The following is a 21542-nucleotide window of genomic DNA, read 5'->3' as shown; positions in this document are numbered from 1 at the left end:
CTGTATTCGCAAAAAGAAAAGGAGTACTTGTGGCACCTTAGAGACTAACCAATTTATTTGAGCATGAGCTTTCGTGAGCTACAGCTCACTTCATCGGATGCATACCGTGGAAACTTCAGCAGACTTTATATATACACTATATATATAAATATATATAGAGAGAGACTTTGTATATATAAAGTCTGCTGCAGTTTCCACGGTATGCATCCGATGAAGTGAGCTGTAGCTCACGAAAGCTCATGCTCAAATAAATTGGTTAGTCTCTAAGGTGCCACAAGTACTCCTTTTCTTTTTTCAGTATGTGATATAGGCCCTTAAATTCACATTTAAATGTTTACATATGTATCTCCTTACAACTAAAAGAGAGTGTAGTGAGAAAGATAGGAACGAAGAATACTATATTATTCTTATTTAAAGAAAAAACTGTGATGTCAGGTGTCACTGATACCTAGACATCTGAACCACGTTAGACTATAAACTTTTCAGGCTAGGGACAGTCTTTTACTCTCTTTCCCAATGCAAGCACCTATTCTGCACATTAGATTGACTAGCCAACCCAACTATAAGAGCTGTTCAAAGCAACAAGATGTCTCAATGTGGACAAAAACAAGTTTACCTTAACTTTACATTCTTGAACTTTGTGGTGGTTTCCATTATGAAGAGTTGCTGGAGTGGTGCTCATCTCTTTGTCAGGTCTATTAAGCTTGACTTCATTAAGGATTTCACCTCCATAATCACCCAAGTGGTACCTGAAAGTTATAAAAGGGGATCTTTATACATATTAATGGGAACATCATATTATTAAAAAAAAAAAAAACTGTACAACAAATACAATTTTCAGTTTTATGAAGTTTACAGTGAGATTTAAGCCTTCAACTAAGCAAAAAAGTTCAAAAGTCATGTATACATACAGGAGCAGTAGCTTAATTTACAAAATGTGTTACTATGCATTTGAGATAGAACAAAACCCCTTTATTTAATGCAGTATTTTATACATATTCAAAGCGGGGCTCTCATAGTTAATGTTGGATAGTAACTTTACCTTTTTTCCACAACTTCTAAAGTTAAATGCAACAACTCCCGTTTTGTTTTCTCTCTTCTCTTAATCATCTCCAAAATCGTTATGGCTCTGCTAAACTCTCTTCTTAATTTCAACATTTTCTCATAAGAGGCTTCATCATTCTTTCGATTCTATTGAAAACAGATGGAATGTTAATAAGAGTATAAATCAAAAGCAAAATCTGGAAGATGTAAATTGTGTCGGTTTAGCAAAATATTATACATTGTAGGCCTGTGGTCAGAAAGCAGAATCTGACCATGTGAATCCTAGCATAAACCTTTCACAAGAATAAACTATTCAGTGCACCAAACCGTAAAGTATGATTACAAGAAAGGAAGAGCAACATCTCTGTAAAGTCAAATCCTAAGCTAATTTTTTCTTCCATAAAGCTCCAATGAAGTCAATGGAAATTTGTATAAAAGAGCTGAGGATTTGGCCCAAAAATATTTTGCTTACCTAGATTCTGCAAGTCATGAGTTTTACTATATTTAAGGTTGATATCAAAATATGGAAAACGGAGGACTTTATAGTTCCAGCTATAACCAACCTAAGCTAGTGATTAGCAACTCGAACAGCTGATCTGTATTGTGTTGTTCCTCTGTCTCCCACAAACAGGTTCAAGTCAATTGTGGTACAAATCAGATATAAAGTCATTACTAGGTTGGATTGACAATTTAGTCTTGACAAATCCATGATGACTGCTACTTATCACCTTATTATCTTCTAGTGTTTGCAAATTGATTGCTTAATTATTTGCTCCATTTTCTTTCCAGGTACTGAAGTTAAGCTGACTGGTCTGTAATTCCCTGGGTTGTTCTTATTTCCCTTTTGGTACTACATTTGCCCTATCCAGTCCTCTGGAATCGCTCTCATCTTCCATGACTTTTCTAATATAAATCGCTAATAGCTCAGATATTTCCTCAGACAGCCCCTTAAGTATTCTAGGATGTATTTCAACAGGCCCTGGTGACCTGAAGATATTGAACTTGTCTAAGGGTATGTCTATACCCTTATACAGCTGACTTTAAAGTGCTTCCGCGGCAGTGCTTTAATATGGCTGTGTAGTTGCGGCTCCAGCGCTGGGAGAGGGGTCTCCTGGAACTGTAATAAAACCACCTCTGCGAGGGGAATATCTGCCAGCGCTATCTACACTGCCACTTTACAGCACTGAAACTTGCATCGCTCAGGGGTGTGTTTTTTCACACCCGAGTGAAGAAAGTTTCACCACTGTAAGGGACAGTGTAGACATGGCCTAAGTAATTTTTAACTTGTTCTTTCCCTATTTTAGCCTCTGATCCTGCCTCATTTTTATTGGCATTCACCAGCATATTAGATATCCAATAACCACCAACTTTTTTGGTAAAAACCGAAATAAAATCATCCTACTTTCTGAGGCATTTTAAGGTGTAATTCTGTGGCAGCTATGAGTAATTTTTTTTTTTTTTTTTAAATGGAGGGGTTTTTTTTTTAATTAAATAAGAAAATAAATGCTACAATCTGTACAGTATCCTACTCTAATATTACATTTTACACAATTTATTTTATACTGCCCCTTAAATTTTCAAAGCATGATAAATTTTTGTATTGAAAACGCTTAGCTACAGTGCTGAAGTTGTCTGGAGGAAGATGGAATTTGATGGAAGACGGATGTTTCGGAACAGTTGGAGCCTTTGGCATCCAAGAACGAATAGGATATTGTTTGGGCTGTTTGGCACCCTGTGATGGGACAGCTGCCCCGCACTGGCAGAAAAGGGCTGCCGACGGAGGCTGCACTGGACGCAGCCAATTAGAGAGGGGCTGCAAGGAGCAGCCAATCTTGGCCTAGCAGGCCCATATAAAAAGGGCTGCAGGGCAGAGCAGAGTTGAGTAGCTGACTGGAACTTGAGGGGAGAAGACTGGGCTCCTAGCAGGGGGAAGAAGCCCCAGCACCTGGGACAATTCAGTGCTGCAAGCAGGGACTGGGGAGCTAGAGAGAGCTCCTGGCTGGCTGCTGAGGCCCTGAGGTAAGGGCAGAAGAGGGTGCTGGAGCTGCATGGGAAGCGACCCTGGGACAACGGACTGCAGTTGAGGGAAGTGGCTGGATGGAGATTGCAGGTCCCCTGGAAGGAGAGAACACGGAGTGTGGCACAGTCAGAGGGCAATGTCATGAAGAGGACGCCACGGTCCTGGGAGTGATGTGGGTCCAGGAGCAGAGGTGATGGTGGGTGAGACACTATCAGAAGAGGGCGCAGAGCTAATTCCCAGGACAGCCAGGAGGAAGTGCCGCAACAGTGAGTCGCACCCTAACACACATCCAAGAAGCAGTTGAGAGGATGCATCACCCCTTTCCCTCCCACTTGTGACCAGGACAAGGTGCAGACTTAATACTCATTTCTTCACCTCAGTTACCAGTTCCATCATAACCCTCTACCGCTGCGTCCAACAACAATGGATAAGCATGCTAAATACACGTTTCTACTAAAATGATCAGGTACTACACAGGAAACGGACTGTAAAACCACAAAAGCAGGAGAGTATGACCTTAGCTACTTTTATTATTAGAAAACAGGCTAGATTACAAATTGATTGTGTCAGTTTAACAAGGTTCAAATTTATTCAGGACATTAGTTAGATACTACAACGATGAATGCAGTACAAAGAGACTAGTTGATAGATAACTAATTTTAGGCATATTATGGGGTTATCCTACAAAGTGCTGAGCACTCTGGACTTTGCTGGATTGAGACCAGAGTGATTAGCATGCTGCAGGATCCAGTCCTATATTCACAAATTACCTTTCGAGTCTGCATTTTCTCAGTTCTCCTCCGAAAGGCAACATAAGGGTCATTGTTGGTGGAGCCATCTCTTTTTTCTTGTTTGATTTGAGGGATAAGGGATGGCCCCCTGCAGTTCTTACGTTTTCTCACCCAGTAGTCATAGACAGCTTTAATAAGGTAATCATCCTCATTTAGCAGCAATTTAGCTTCCTGAAGTGTTACAAGCTGAAAGAAAACACAAAGATGTAGTTCAGTAAGAACAGCAAGGAGAAAGTCATTTACAATCTTCATTCATCCTTCTTTCTAAAGCTTCTAGATAAAGCTAACAATTCTCTTGTATTGAAAGGCTTGATTTGCACTGTAACATGAAGGTGATTACTCAACCTCAAAAGGAGTTCTGTGGCAGTGGCATGTGAGTAGTATTAAGCCTACCATCCATCCTAAAGTAAAAGGACATGATAAACATCAGCAGTGGAATTTTTTTTGACGTTATAAAATAAGTGATATCTTGACAATAACCACTGCCACTTAGCACTAACACAGTCGTTTTGTCTATTCTGACTCGTACGAGTACTAGCTATATAATCTGTAGCAGTGCAAGGAGAGCAATGGCAAAAAAAAGAAGGGAAGTCAGGAATTCCGTCCTTACACTACTATTATTCCCACAACACCAATATAGCAGTTTTACATCCATTCTGCCTCGAATGAATATTAGCCTTAGTGGCCACACGCACCTGCTCACATGCCCATACAATATCTACAGAGAAAAGTATATGTACTTCATCTATGTACAAATATATATTAAACTTTCAAAAAGCCACTCTGTCCATTACTGTGAATAGCATTTCAGAAATTCTAAAATACTCAGTTTTTCCTTCTTCGGTTTTCTTTATGAATTAATATTTTAAAAATATCAGTTCTGCATTGGGAACAGGATTCGTTATTTAATTTTGTTCTCTCTACTGTAACAGGAAAGTGGACTTTTGGCCAGCCCTACCTGCTAATTATATTTCCACAAGGGGCTCCATTAATATGGACACAGGTGGTGGTGGGGGGTTGTCCTTTTGCTTTCTCAGATAGCGCCTCAAATTGACTGACAGGATCATTTGGCATTTTTCTTCTCTTCAGCTAGCAACTGAACCTCACTGAACAGCTTTTAACTTCATCAGCAGGACCCACATTCCAAATAAAACGACAATACAAACTATGTACAAAATAAGATTCTTAGGTGGATTCCAGAGTTTTGGGAGCCCATATAGAAAAACAATTTACAGGTGGGATCCAACTTGTTTCTGCTTGTAGGGATCCAACAATCTAAAAAAAATTTTTTTGCCTAGTGGTTCCTAACACTCAGATTCAGTACTCTGAATCCTATACCCCAAAGTATCAGCAGAAGCGCCAGCATCCACAAAATGGTCCATGAAGTTATGCAGAGCACCAAAAAGCTGCGTGACACATTTCGTCAACTCAGACACTCCCCATGAAGCAGTCACATTATAATCAGCAATTCCTAATGCCTCCATAGGACACACAAAGCCCTTTGATATATATGCTTCCTTAATCCATACTCAAATCCATTTAGCAAGGACCAACAGAAAAATAAATTGCTCTTTCTTTGCCAGAACACAAGAATAACAAGGAGTTTGAACCACTGACTTCTTTGACTTTGTGTAGGTAAGATTTCAGGACCCCAATGGCATCTAGGAAATGCCAAGCTCTTTCATTATCAGAAGCCTAAAGGGAAGGAGCGTAATCTCTAGATTCCTGTGCAACTCAGCATTCAACTTCAACGTAAAGCTGAGAACCAAGAGATTTGTTACTTTAACACTGTGGAAAAACAGAAAGAGGAATCACCACGAGAGGACTTCAAGTTCATCCTAATTAGGGTCACCAGAAAGGTCATTTTAATTGAGAGCCAAAATAAGAATAACCAATGCCAGTGTTTTACAAGAGATAAATACTCGTTTGAAGCACTACACTGGCCAAGGAGTAACAATTATTTGTTTAGCCAAAACGTGTTCCAACTGCTCTGAAAAAAATCTGGCTACTAAGGGATGCGAACCCACTCAGTGTGTCTCCACAGCTCTCTCACTACTAAACCCTGTTTCTCAACATACTGAGAGAAAGACCTTTATCCAGTTAAAGAAACTCCAAGAACATAGGGAACAGAGCACCACTTTGGCCTTTTATCTTCTAGCATTGGTGCAAACCAAAAGAGTATTCCAAGTGGAGCTGTGGACCCTGGAGGCAGACAACTTTCTTAATCTCATCTAAGTGTCTGCTTCACTTTGAGAGACAGCCCCAGATGTTTCAAGGTTTGCTTCTCACACACCAATCCTTTCAATGTAGTTTTCCTTCGGCAGTAAAATGAAACGGCCCTGGAGACATCAAATCCAAAAAGAGTGGGCCCTTGTTGATTAGATCATCAGTTAACCAGCTTGAATTGTAAGGCCAGGCAAGAGAGACAAGAATCAACATTCCTTCATCTCCCTTTACTTTTAACACAGTCCTTGGGGGATTCATTTCTTTTCCCTCCAATCAAAATCATCAAGACTGAAGGCTTTACAACTCCATTAATCGCCTGCAAATTGAGGGCTCCAGGACACTTATTTTTAAGGCTCTGAGATTCTTCCCCATTTATTCTAAGAGAACATTCTTCTCTGATTCAAGTTCTATTCCTAGTGAGCATCTGGCACATAATAAACAAGACCACCACAGTTTTGTTGAAATGAAGAACTGACTAGCTTGGAGACGGTCTCTTAGAACAACATTAATGCTAGTCTCACGGCTCTGAGCTCAAGGAGACGGACACATGCATCCCTTTCTTGCTTATGCCATGTCTCCTGGGCTTTTTCCCAATTCCAGAAACTGGTGTTGCTGGTGATGACTGTCCTGTGGGGCTCCTGCACTGGAAGGGCTTTCAGTAAAATTCTCTGGGAATTTCCACAGGCAGAAATTTGTCTGATCACGTTGCCAAGAACAGACGCATGAAGCTCTCCTAATTGAGCCCCCCGAGAGTCAGGAAAGCACTTAGGAGATGACAAGAGTGCTTCCATCGCACCAGTTCTGTGAACAAAATCATAACTCAATACTTGTTCAACTTATGGAAAATTTCTCCCTGGACTTCCTTACTTTTTCACTCTCCTGCAAAGGGGAGGGTCTCTTAATAGCAGCACTAAAGAGAGCCCCCAGGCGTATAATTTACTGAGTTGGAATGAACTGTACAGTATTCAGATCCAGCTGTGACATATACAGAGGCTCCTCAGCCCTTTCCCTACCATGTTTCTCACTGTGGCTGGCCTCAGCTTCCCAGCAAGATACAGCACTAGCTAGAGATCCTAACCACTGTCTACCCAAGGGTGGGAAAAGGTTATGTGACCACTGTAGGCCATTCTGCTCCCTGGAAAGCGTACACACAGTCGACTCCACACAACGAGCACTTCTTGAGTCTCCTTTTCTGAGAGTCATTCATCTTTAACCAGCTAAGGGGTTCATTGAAGCATCTTATCCATGGCAAATGTAGAAAAGAGACCGGTTAATGAAGACAAGCTGCTAACTGAAGAGAAAAAGAAACCAAAATTTTCCTTCAGTCCTTTGCTGGAGCTACCCAACTAAGCAAAAAAACGAAGAGCAACCCAACTTCCAGTTTGCCGGAGCCCCCTGTGACAAGGTGTAAAAGCACTTTGGCATGAGAGGGGTGATGATCTAGTCCAGGAGTCTCAAACACACGGGCCGTGGGCAGCCAACCGGGTTCTTCCCTGCGGCCCACCAAGCATCCCCTCCAAGCACCCTTGCCACAGCGCGCCGCACCCCAGCCTACCTCCAGGCCAGGGGTGGGCAAACTACAGCCCCAGGCCGGATCTGGCCCCTCAGGGCTTTCGATCTGGCCCACGGATTTGCCAACACTGTGGTGCTGAGGGCACTGCTTCCCTGCAGCCCCAGAGGGAGGGGGAGCAGAGAACTCAGTGAGCCTGTGGTTACCTCCCCTGAAGCTCCCATTGGCTAGAACGGGGAATCGTGGCCAATGGGAGCTTCGGAGGAGGTACCCACAGGGAAGAACAGTTCACAGAGTTCTCTGCTCCTCCTCCCCCGGGGGCCTCAGGGACAGGGTGCCCACCGCTTCCCGGAGCGCAGCGGCCAGGGAGCCCACCATGGCCCTGGTGCACGCCCCTGCCACCCCGGAGCCACTCAAGGTAAGAGGCGCCGGGCCGGAACCTGAACCCCTCCTATACCCCAACTCCCTGCCTTGAGCCCCCTGCCTGCATCCCAATCCCCTGCCACACTCTGCACTCCCTCCTGTACCCCAACGCCCTGCCCTGAGCCCCCTGCCGCTCCCTAACTCCCTACCCTGAGCCCCCTGCTGCACCCCGCACTACCTCCTGCACCCCAACTCCCTGCCCTGAGCCCCCGCTGCACCCTACGGGGCAGAGGAGGGGGTAGAGTGGGGGGCAGAGACAGCGGGGGACCGATGCGGCCCTTGGGCCAACGTACGAGTCCTCATGTGGCCCTCCTGGTGATTCGAGTTTGAGACCCCTGATCTAGTCAGAGTTATAAAACAAAAGCAGAAGCTGGTGCAAAAGCGGGAATCAAGAGGAAATGCATGTCCTTCCCCACACAACTGGTTGAAATGTAAAAGGTAACAGGTGGTTATTACCCAGTAGTTTGAGTTGATTTGTTCTTGAGTTTTATTTTTTGAAAAGAAGCATGCCTGAAAAAAGGAAAGTGAAGTGACCAGTCACTGGGATTTTTATTTTTCCTTTCCTGATTAGTGAGTCTTCACATCATCTTACACTCCCTACAAAAAGAAAAGTAATCTGTATCTACAACCTGCAAGATGTGAGATTTAAAAAAAAAAGAAAAAAAAGAAAGAGAAAAATGTATCTTAGTAACAGATTAGTTTATTTACTTGACACTCCCCATCAGATTACAGTTTATTATTGCTAAAATTTGAACCAAAAGAGGTTAAAAGTGCCCTCAGAATTACCTTTCATAATTGTAGCGTAATATAGAGAAACTATTTAAGAAATTTCTAATACACTTTTTGCATATTTAGGGTAAAACATTAAAATAGTAAATCATTAAGGGATTTTTATAAAAGACACAGCTCAAATTAGAATCCAAACTAAGAGCTGGTTCTGCAAGAGGGATGTGCACCACCAAGTTACTGAGCACTCAACTCCAAATGAAGTTCTAGGATTTCCACTGAAGTCAATGGAAACAGAGTGTTACCCAATTCGCAGGAACAGGAACTAAGTTTGGAAAGTAAACTAAAGCTACTAAAGATCAGCCTGTCACAACAAAGAAAAATCCTGAGTTTAGCTTGTTTCAGGCTTTTTGGTTTTCTTTTTAAATTACAATACAAATTAAAAATGTCAGATTTTTTCCCCAAAGTTATAGAATTTAAAGACAAAAGGGACCACCAGAAGCTTTAGGTCTGACCTCCTGTGTATCATTGGCCACCAACACCACCCGCACGCTAAATCCGAAACTGGACCAAAGAAATGGAAAGCTAAGGAAAATCAGGATGTTCATGCAAAAAACTGTCAGCCTACTAAAGTTGATATCTCTTTAACACTGATATTGACAAAACAGGATGATAGCTGTCCTCTTCTATTGCACTAAATTTTAGAATTCAACGAGGACAATAAAAAAAACAAAAACACTATTTCACTTACCGTTTTCATTCTAGGTAATTAAACATTTAGCGACTCTGACTGACTAATAAGATAAAGAGGAGTACAGTGGTTTTATGAAACCACACAATGCATCTGGGGTTGTGTTTTTCAAATAATTAGTGGGATGCAAAGTAATGATACTCAAGGGTTAAGAAAAATATGTAAAAGATTAAATAGAAGTGAAACAAAATCAAAACATTGATGAGAATGATTATCAGTAAAACAAGAGAGAATTATTTCTTTAAAAAGAGTGAAATACCTGATTAGAACTAGCTTTTTCAAGCCTGTCAATCATAATTTCAAACTGCAGCGGCTTGATTTCCATCTTCCGATTGAGTCTGTTTAATAATGTCTCATCTTCAGAGTCCATATCGTAATCTGGTTGTTCATTGTCCAGATTGAAGGCTGAAACAGAAACATATATAAAAGCTGCTTTTAGTTACAGAAGTCACTTATTTATGTTAAGGATTCCAAATTAAGGTATTACAGTAACGTTTCAGAAAAACAAAACAAAGCACCATTTTTAGCTGCAAATTAACACCTTTCAAACTAGATGACCTCTTATGTCTTAAATTTGTAAGTTTCACATCCGTTCATGGTAATGTTTTCCAATATTCTGATATATTTAATTTAAATTAAAACCTACTTTTCTTTAGTATGTATTCAGCAAAGGGGAAAAGGTCAGAGCCAAGTTATATTAATATCAGATGCTGAATTATAAAGAGATTGAGTCACTTTATATATCAGTCACCGTAAGATTTAGTTTAAAAAAAAATCTAATTTAAAATTCTCACTAAAAATCAGGGTTAACATTTTACCCAGGCCAACTTAACTTCTCTCCCTCCAACGCACAAAAACAAAAAAATTTAAAGTGGCAGCTAAATTGAGATAACTTAGATCATTAGCGTATGTAATATATTGTGGGTTTTTAATTTTTTTTTTTTAATTTGTATTGTGTTTATAAAAGTGCTCGATCAACACCAATGGAAATTAAGGCACTATTAATGCCCAAAACAGGTACAGCACAGGAAGAATGAAAAAGCGGCCAAGTCTCTTTTCCCCTTCCGTCCCCAACCATACTGCCCTGATGACACGCCCCAGCTTTGACCTGGAAATTGTTTCTCTAGAATTTAGAGCATAACTTCAGCTTCCACGAATATTAAATCTTTGTCTCTGTCAGTTAAAATGTAATCTGGACAGGACAAGTATCAGGTAGATAATGCAGCAATGCCAATTCATTTCAGATAGATTACTGAAGTCCTAACAATGGCAAGAACATCCAATTAGTGCTAACATTCAATTAGTGAATGTTTCAAGCTAGGAACCTAAAAAGTTGAAAATGGCATAAGGAGTCTTTCAACCCCCAAATCATTTAATTTTCATGATTACTGCAGTAAAACCAGTGAAGATGTTTTATTTATTTACCTTAGGGCAACAAAAACTTTAGTATTTAATTCAGAATTGAATATAGGTGCTGTGCTATAAATACATAGATAATAAACATTATCAAGTACTGAATCACTGAAATTGTATTAAAAATAGCTCCACAGTGTGTGTCAAAAGTTTATGTAAGATTTTATTTAAACGGAAATCTGATAATCAATACAATTTATTACTTAGAAAAAAAGACTTGTGAGAATGTTACAGTTCACAACACTGGGTCCTAGCTTCTCAATTAAAGTCCATAGATTGAAAAGATGAAAACTGAACCATGAATTTGTAAAATATTGTGGAAAATTGTATTTATAAAATCTTGCAAACTTGCACCTTCGTTCATCCACACCAAAATAAAAACAGTTTAAATAAAAAGCCAGCAGTCTTTCCCCTGTTTAGAGTTGCAGTAGTGAGACTTCATGTTACCAAGATTTCATTATTTTAAATATATATTACAGTTTTTGAAGAAATTGTAAAAGATGTGTAGGAAATTTTTACTGTGAATTAGCTGGGTCTAGAGTTGTTGGAGGAAAAAAACGCCATGTTTTCAGTGTTGCCAACTCCAGAAATTTTATCATGAGTGCTGTGTTATTTTATGTTTTCCCTTAAATACCTAACCGCTGGAGACTCATGTTTACATGAGACTCAACTCTCATTAAAGAAGTGTGTAGCCCTCATGGATTCAGAAAAAGCCTTAAAACACAAACCCTAATGGTTCAGACATCAGAAAGCAAAGAAAAAGAATAAAAATTTTATAACCTTATGATTTTTAAGACCCCATTTCTTGGGGGGGGGGGAGGGGGGGGGCTGATGCATACATTTTGAATGGTTGGGGCTGATAATGCTCAGGTCTAAATTAGGACTGCGATTAATCGCAGTCAACTCATGTGATTAACTCAAAAAAATTAATCAAGATTAAAAAAATTAATCATGATTAAGCACACTTTTAATCACATTGTTAAACAATAAAATACCAATTGAAATTTATTAAATATTTTGGATTTTTTTCCTACATTTTCAAATATATTGATTTCTATTACAACACAGTGCTCACTTTATTATTACAAATATCTGCACTGTAAAAATGATAAACAAAGACCATTTTTCAATTCACTACATGTAAGTACTGAAATGCAGTCTCTATCGTGGAAGTGCAACTTACAAACGTAGATTACATAACTGCACTCAAAAAACATAATGTAAAACTTTATAGCCTACAAGTCCATTCAGTCCTACTTCTTGTGCAACCAATCGCTAAGACAAATAAGTTTGTTTACATTTACAGAACATAATGCTGCCCCCTTCTTATATGCAGTGTCACCTGAAAGTGAGAACAGGCGTTTGCATGGCACTTTTGTAGCGGACATTAAAAGGTATAAACATTCGTATGCCCATTCATGCTTTGGCCACCATTCCAGAGGACATGATTCCATGCTGACGACGCTCATTAAAAAAAAATGTGTTAGTTACATTTGTGACTGAACTCCTTGGGGGAGAATTGTATGTCTCCTGCTCTGTTTTACCCACATTCTGCCATATATTTCATGTTATAGCAATCTTGGATGATGACCAAGCACATGTTCGTTTTAAGAACACTTTCACTGCAGATTTCACAAAACACGAAGAAGATATCAATGTGAGATTTCTAAAGATAGCTACAGCACTCAACCCAGTGTTTAAGAATCTGAAGTGCCTTCCAAAATCTGAGTGGGATGACGTGTGGAGCACGCTTTCAGAAGTCTTAAAAGAGCAACTCTCTGATGCGGAACCTACAGAACTGGATCACTAGAAAAGAAAATTTATCTTCTGCTAATGGCATCTTACTCAGATGATGAAAATGAATATCCATTGGTTCACACTGATTTGGATCATTATCGAGCAGAAGCCATCAGAGGCATGGACACATGTCCTCTAGAAGGGTGGTTGAAGCATGAAGGCACATACGAATCTTTAGTGCATCTGGCACGTAAATATCTTGCAACGCTGGCTACAATAGGGCCACACCTGTTATCACTTTCAGATGACATTGTAAACAAGAAGCAGGCAACATTATCTCTTGCAAACTTATTTGTCTGAGTGATTGGATGAACAAGTAGGACTGAATGGACTTGTAGGCTCTAAAGTTTTACACTGTTTTATTTTTGAGTACAGTTATGTTTTTGTACATAATTCTACATTTATAAGTTCAACTTTCATGATAAAGAGATTGCTCTAGAGTGCTTGTATTAGATTAATTGAAAAACTATTTCTTTTGTTTTTTACTGTGCAAATATTTGTAATAAAAATAATATAAAATGAGCACTGTACACTTTGTATTCTGTGTGGTTACTGAAATCAATATATTTGAAAATGTAGAAAACATCCAAAAATATTTAAATAAATTATATTCTATTATTCTTTAACAGTTCAATTAATTTTTTAATCACTTGACAGCCCTAGTCTAAATGTTTCATTTATTTTTAAATTTGGGGAAGGAGTACTGTACTTGCAAGAAAGAAGAAAATACGGATTTATTCACTACACTCAATGAGGGGGGATCTAAAAATATGCCTTAACATGGTCTTAATCACATTAATAGGGTTTTTTGTAATAGATTAATTGCAATGGATTTAAAATTTTGTGGGTTCAGTTAGAATCTAATTTTGAAATGCCTCTATTTTATTTTAAAAATAAACAAGGGTTGCTGGGAAAGAAATGCTACCGTACCAGGATACTACTACCTTTTCTCACACCAACAATTCAGAAATTAACAAAAGGGAACTTACTTTTATTGTACTGTAAGTAATGGATTATACTTAATACAGTAAGCCACAGGGGCTGAAATTTAGTAAAAACCCTTGCCTTTTAATTTTAATAGATTAATGTTTTACATAATATACAAATTAGATTATCCACTTTTTTTAGAATATTGATTCCAAACCAAAGAATTCTATTAAGACTGTGTTCCTTTCTACATCTTTACTGTTCAAAACATTAATATCTAAACAAAGACATAATAGTGGTGCAAGAGTGCCACTACAGTTAAGATTACATCATATCATCTTTTAAAGTTTAAGATTTCTAAATCCTCTAACATCAACATGCTTAGTCAGATTTCTTTGAAATCTGGTATGCCTCAGAAGGGTGCAGGGAAACAATCATTGGTGCTAGGGGTTCCGGAGAGATGAACCCCACCATCACCTGCCATTTTAAAAAAAGTTTCTAGGGGCCACCTCCCTCCCTCGCCAAGGAGAGATCAAACTATGTGATGTGATATGAGTCAAATAGGTGTCAATCTGTTGCGTTTTATTCAAGGTTGTTCATAGAATCAGAGAAATATAGAACTGGAAGGAAACTCAATTTGTCATCTAGTCCAGTCTCCAGCACCAAGGCAGAGTTAAGTATTATCTAGACCTTCACTGACAGGTGTTTGTCTAAATTGTTCTTAAAAACCTCCAATGACAAAGATTCCACAACTTCCCTAGGTAATTTGTTCCAGTGCTCAACTACCCTTACAGTTAGGAAGTCTTTCCTAATGTCTAACCTAAATCTCCCTTGCTGCAACTTAAGCCCATTACTTTTTGTCCTGACCTCAGTGGTTAAGGAGAACAATTTATCACCCTCCTCTTTATAACATCCTTTTATGTACTTGAAGACTTATGCCCCCAACTCAGTCTTCTCTTCTCCAGACTAAACAAACCCAGTTTTTTCAGTCTTTCCTTGCAGGTCATGTTTTCTTGATCTTTAATCATTTTTGTTGCTCTTCTCTAGACTTTCTCCAATTTGTTCACATCTTTCTGAAAGTGTGGTGCCCAGAACTGGACACAATACTCCAGTTGAGGCCTTATCAGCGTGAAGTAGAGCGAAAAAAGCACTTCTTGTGCATTCTTACACTCTTGCTAATACATGCAGGATGATGTTCACTTTTTTTGCAACAGTATTAGATTGTTGATTCATTTAGTTTGTGATCCACTACAACCCCCAGATCCCTTTCTGCAGTTTTCTTTCGTAGGCAATCATTTCCCAACGTGTATTTGTGCAACTGATTATTCCTTCCCAAGTGTAGTACTTTGCTTTTGTCCTTATTGAACTTCATCCTATTTTATTCAGACTTTTTCTCCAGTTTGTCAAGATCATTTTGAAATTCTAATCCTGTCCTCCAGCATGCCTGCAACCCCTCCCAGCTTGGATTTGTCCACCAACTTTATAAGCGTACTCTCTATGCCATTATCCAAATCATTTACAAAGATACGGACCCCTGACAGATCCATGCAGGACCCCAACTTGATATACCTTTCCTGCTCAATTGTGAATTATTGATAACTACTCTGACTACTCTTTTCCAGCCAGTTGTGCACCTACCTTACAGTAGGTTCATCGAAGCTATATTTCTCTAGTGTTTTCTTTTTTTTTTTTAATGACAAGGTCATGTGAGAGACAGTGTCAAAAGCCTCACTAAATTCAAGATACATCACATCCACTGCTTCCCCCCATCCACAATGCTCATTACCCTGTCAAAGAAGGATATTAGCTTGGTTTGACATGATTTGTTCTTGACAAATCCATGTTGACTGTTAATTACCTTATTTTCTTGTAAGTGCTTACAAATTAATTGTTTGATCCATTATCTTTCCAGGTACCAAAGTTAAGCTGACTGGTCTATAATTACCTAGGTTGTCCTTATTCCCCTTTTTATAGATAAGTACTATATTTGCCTTTTCCAATCCTTCGGGATCCCTCCCCTTCTCAAAATTATTTCTAATGGTTCAAGGATCGCTTCAGCCAGTTCCTTAAGTATTCTAGGATGTATTTCTTCATGGTCTGCTGACCTGAAGGCATCTAACTTATTCTTTCCCCATTTCAGCCTCAGATCCTATCCTATTAACCATGTTCACTATGTAGTCATCCAATGACTGCTACCTTTTTTCATGACACTTTAGCCATTATGGTGTTTTCTGTTACTGTCTTTCCCTCCTCATTGAGTAATGGGCCTAAGCTCTCCTTGGTCTTCCTCTTGCTTCTCACGTATTTGTAAAATGCTTTCTTGTTACCTTTTATATTCCTAGCTAGTTTAATGTGGTTTTGTGCCTTGGCCTTTCTAATTTTAACCCTACATACTTGTGTTGGTTTTTTATATTCATCCTTCATATTTTGACCTAGTTTCCATTTTTTGTATGACTCTTCTTTGAGTTTCAGGTAATTGAAGATCTCCTGATTAAGCCAGGGTGGTCTCTTATCATTTTTCCTATCTTTCCTACACACTGGGATAGTTTGCTCCTGTGCCCCTAATAATGTCTCTTTTAAAAAACTACCAACTCTCCTGAACTCTTTTTTCCCTTAAATTTACTTCCCACGGGATCTTACCTACCAGTTCTCCGACTTTGTTCAAGTCTGCCTTCTTGAAGTCCATTTTCTTTATTCTGCTATTTTCTCTCCTATCATTCCTTAGAGTCATGAACGCTATCATTGCATGATCACTTTCATCCAAGCGCCTTCTACCTTCAGATTCTCAACTAGTTCCTCCCTGTTGTCAGAATCAAATCCAGAAAAGCCTCTCCCCTAGTCACCTTCTGTAATAAAAAGATGTCTCCAATATGTTCCAAGAACTTTTTGGATAATCTGTGCCCTGCTGTATAGTTTTCCCAACAGATGTCAGGATAGTTGAAGTCCCCCATCACCAACAAGTAGGCAATCCACCTCCTAGAGAGAGACAGTAGCTAGGTTGATGGAATAATTCTTCTGTCAACCTAGCACTGTCTACACTGGGGTTAGGTCAACTTAACTACGTCACTCAGGGATGTGGATTTTTCACACCCCTGAGCAACATAATTAAGCAGGCTTAATTTTCTAGTATAGTCCAAGCCTAAATGAGAGTCTGGGGTGGCAATTTCATTTTGGGAGGAAAATAATCTAAGTATTTGTGGGGAAAATATTCTTGGGAAGGGAGAGATATTAGGGGAACTAGAGGAAAGGAGTTTGGGGCTGCAGCAAAAAGAGGGTGGTTAATGGAGATGGAGGGTAGGGCTCAGGTGAGGGAGGCATGGCACCCTCAGCCTTGCCTGTGCACCAAACCCCCCTGCACCTCACAGCTCTGCCAGTGCACCCCAACACTGCATGAAAGCTATTAGTAAGTATTGGAAGAACATTAATTGGAAAATTGTAGGGTTCATGGCTGACTGGAAACGATGTACTGTATGGCACAGAAACATTACAAGCTCTGAAACCTCAGTGTTTCTCAGAGATGGGATACATCTATTAGACAGGGGTCTAACGGTCAGAACTTTGGAATGGAAACCCATGCCAACCCTGCAACAAACTCCACCCTCCAACCACTGTGAAACAAAACCAGGAACACTACTCCTCTGTAATACAGTTGTCTTTCACTCCAGGTACTATACGTGAGTTGGTTACAGGAGGGGAGGTATAAGAGAAAAATGGCAACAGAAACGTTTGTATACCAGGGAATGAAGATTTTAAGATTTGTCCCCTACTTGTTGGGGGGAGGTGTGAGTACAGTAGTGGAGATGAGGCCAGATTGGAGGAAGAACAAGGTGAATAGGTCAGTGGCATGTCTGGGGAGGTGTGAAAGCAAAGTGAGTGGGGGGCTTGTGCGCAAGGGGGAGAGAGGGGTGGCACTGGCTGAGTTTGCTAATTGCAAGACATTATATGTACATCTGCCTAAATGATTACTAACTCCGAAAAACAACATATCTAAAAAAAAATAATAAATTCAATGGCAAAAAAGTATGTTAGTGCAAGGTTAAGATTGCTTGGTGGTACATCTTCCCACTGCAGAAGGCGGAGTTGCACAAAGCTCAAACTTCTGAAAAATCAGGAAATGGAAAGTTACGGTTGCCTTAACTGTCTTCTTTCAGCAATGTTCCAATATGCCTCATTAACACATACCCTTTACTCTGCCAACCCCCAAGGTGCTGAAATGTACCATCTCTTCACCTCCTTCTACAACCTACTCACTCTCACCCACAAGATTCCATCTAACACTATTAGAGGACAAAAAGGAAAAAGAAAGGTTTCCCACCCACCTTCTCTTTATCCTCCTTGAGCAACACTTCATTCAATGTGTACATACTCACATTAGCCTCTCTCACTACAAGATTTGGATCCTGGAATACACTCACATACTAGCCAAAAATGCACAGAAAAAGTTTATACATATGGTATTTTAAGAGTCACCTTGCAACCTTTTACAACTCCTTTACCCTGAGGATACATCTACATTTGGGCTGGGAGGTGTGACTCCCAGCTAACAGAGATGTACCCATGCTAGCTCTGCTCGAACTAGCACGCTAAAAAACAGCAGCGTAGCTAGGGCAGCACAGGCAGTGATTTGAGCTATCCTCCCAAGTATACACCCCATGGAGTCCAGGGTGTTTGTACTCTGGCAACTAGCACAAGCCACCACTCATGCTACTCCAGTGCTATACTGATATTTTTAGCATACTAGCTCAAGGAAAGCGTGCGTGCGCGCGTCTCTCTCTCTCTGCAATCTAGGAATAACACCTCTTACCTCAAAGGTAGATGTCCTGTTACTCACAGGATACCATCTCAACCTACATGTTCACTTAACCATCATTAAAGCATTAGAATTCGTTCATATTTCACCTCACTACTGACAATAATCCTTTGTAAAAAAAGCCCCACCACTGGCAATCTCCACAGTGCTGTACAGAAATTATGAATACTGCATACTGAAATACACCTATTTCCTTTCCTCATACATGAGACGGTACAAAACGTAGAACTCCTCATATCTCAACCCCAGCTCTGTCACACACCTCAAAGTAATCCACAGATCTCGCAAACACACCTCTACCAAGCAGAGCTAACTACTGTCAGCACCATTCAGGTCAACACCACCTGTTACTGACCACACTCATTTTACCTGAAGTGCTTGCAGATAATAAATGCTCAGGCTGCTCTCATACCCCAGCTCACGATGGACAAAACCCTTTGTAATAAAACCCCTGTGCCCTACTAATTATAAAAATGTGCATAACTCTGCACTGAAATGATGCATGCTGGATCCTGAAGGTACACATGCAGCTGTTCCCTTTGCTCACACACAAAAGGAAACCTAGATCTCTTCATATTATAATCCTATACACCTCAAAGCAATCCACACATGTCCTCATCTCACAAACACACCTTTAGCAAGCAGGCCCAATTACTACCTCTCCCATTTAATGCTGGTAAACCTAACACACTGACTGCACCTGTAGCATATGCACATAATTCCCACTGGCTACTGCAAGCTCCAAAAGGAGCAAAGGAAAAGTGGCATTGGCAATCTTTTTTCCCCCCTCCTTCTTCTCCTGTTTGTGCTTTAATAGTGTTATGTGGAATCCAGCAGGTGACAGAATACTTTGTAAAAGGAGGTGGCACATTACAGCAGCTGGGGCATTGGCAGAATAAAACTGTATTAACAGGGCATCTTGGTGCACTGCCTAGCTTTCAAAAGTTTGAGTTTTGCTCAACTCAGCATTCTGCAAGGAGACAACATACTACCAAACAACATGAACTCTGCATTAACGTAGTTTTTTACCACTGATTCTCTTTTACTTTTAGGCCTGGTGTACACTTAAAACTTGAGTCAACCGACATAACTATAGCACTCAGGGGTGTGAAAAATCCACACCACTGAACTATATAGCTACGTCGACCTAACCTCCACTATAGATGCAGCTAGGTCAACAGAAGAATGCTTCTGTCGATAAGCTGCTGTTGCTCAGGGAGGTAGAGTTCCAACAGCAACAAAAAAAAAACCTTTCATGCTGTAGTCTGCATCGACACTACAGGATTACAGAGGTGTAGCTACGGTGCCTACAGCATAGACATGACCTTAGTTTGTTCATCCTTTCCAAACTAAGTCACAGCCCAAGATTTATGAAACCACAATTCACTATCATAAGAGCAACTGTAATATGAATGGATATCTACTTAAAATAAAAAGATTAATTGGTTAATGTCGGTACATGTAACAAATCACAAAAGAGAATCAAAGTTCATTTTTCTGTGAACTGCTTGCTGACAGTGTAAACTATATGGAACTGAGCAGCAGCCCCTTGGCAACTAAGGATGGTCTATGAACAGTTTTTGTACCAATGTAACTATTTTGGTTAGGCATGTGAATTTTTTATTTTCATTTAAACCAAAAGAGTTTTATTGATACTATTTCCTTTGGCTGCTTCCTCACACTATTAGCATCATCTCCGTCTTATCCAAAAGGGGGCTTCAGCCAACTCATCTTCATACAACTCCCAATTTTGGAAATATACTAGGAAAGACAAGAAAATACACCACCCAGGTGCAATGAAACAGAAATAGAGGACAGCATCAGCAGCATGCAGATGACAATTCAAAAACTAACTAATAGTACTCTTTGGGTTCTCCCCATGAGAAAAAAAACCAGACACATTCAAATAAGTCTATCTCCATCTATATTCATAGACAGCTCAATGGCACCTTGTAAATAATAGATTCATGGATGTTGAAACATCTTCAAAGAACACAGAGAATCAATAGAGGATCTATATCTGGCACAGGATGCAGAACAATAAAATCAACATAGTATGTATCAAACAAACCTAACAAAAGAAGTCAAGGGGATCAGAGGACTTCTGTATTATCCAAGACACTTCAACGTAACTTTGCCAATAATCCTTACAAAAAATTTAAAAAATAAAATAAAGAGGGTCAGGCTGACAACCAGCAAGGAGGTCAGCGGCAAGAGAGGATTTCTTGAGTATGGGCTTAACAATCAACCATTTGAAAAGTGCTTGGTTTCACGCCTTCCCAGAAAAACATTGATAAATTCCACCAATAACTAGACCCAGTGTCTTACCACAAAGTTTTATTATTTTGATTTATTTGTACTGTGGTAGTGAAAAGGAGCCCCAGTCACAGACTAGCACCCCACTGTACTAAGTGTGGTACAAACACAGAACCTAAAGATGGTCTATGCCCAAAGAGTTTACAATAATCAGACAAGTAGGACGAGTCCAGTCTACAAGCTGTCAACCTAAATACCTCAGAGAACATGACTATTCAAAAACAAAGCAAACAGTGACCTTATGTTTGTCTCCCCCTAAAATGCACCTATTACCACACAGGTAGTCAATCCCATCCAAATCAGGGAAGTCTCAGGTATGACAAATTGAAAAGTCTTTGCAATAATAAATATGCAATTCTACATTTTTGCAAAACCTACACAAATTCACCAAAATTACCTGTAGCCCAGAATATTTCTGCAAGTTGGAACTTCACATACACTACAGTGAAGAGCCCGTTCTTTTGACCAGATACAGTGATTTCTACTATAGATATTCTCCTATTTAATCTGTCTTCATGCTAAAGTGATCTGCGAGTACAGATAACAGGCAACAGGAACCAGAGCATCAAAAACTGATGACAAAAAACAATCATCACAGACAACTTTTAGTATGGCTCCTTCAGTTATTCCACCTCAGAGTTAGGAAATCAAATGGATTCTATGATGGTGTGATCAACAAAACAGATAACTAGTAGGATTTGTCCTCTGGTTACTGGCTATCTTAATCACATACAAAAAGTCACTATGGGAATCCACAAGCCAGCCATGCAAATAATACCTTCCTCTCT

At 39.7% G+C, this 21542-nt stretch overlaps 1 protein-coding gene across 3 annotated transcripts in view; it reads right to left on the bottom strand.

Annotated features, from left to right (window-relative positions):
- Positions 1-21542, bottom strand: part of EPC2 (enhancer of polycomb 2) — a 159804-nt gene that overhangs the window by 33086 nt on the left and 105176 nt on the right. For all 3 annotated transcript variants that reach the window (XM_073305427.1, XM_073305426.1, XM_073305428.2), the window contains exons 3-6: positions 9751-9896; positions 3835-4041; positions 1043-1191; positions 617-749 (exon numbers count right to left, since the gene is read on the bottom strand). In XM_073305427.1, the coding sequence (XP_073161528.1) occupies positions 617-749; positions 1043-1191; positions 3835-4041; positions 9751-9896 (635 nt within the window). The remainder of the gene's footprint in view (positions 1-616; positions 750-1042; positions 1192-3834; positions 4042-9750; positions 9897-21542) is intronic.

The sequence above is a fragment of the Lepidochelys kempii genome, chromosome 11, assembly GCF_965140285.1.
Source record: "Lepidochelys kempii isolate rLepKem1 chromosome 11, rLepKem1.hap1, whole genome shotgun sequence".
Taxonomy (NCBI): Eukaryota; Metazoa; Chordata; order Testudines; family Cheloniidae; genus Lepidochelys; species Lepidochelys kempii.
The sequence above is the reverse complement of the archived record's forward strand: the minus strand, read 5'-3'. Positions and strand labels throughout refer to the sequence as shown.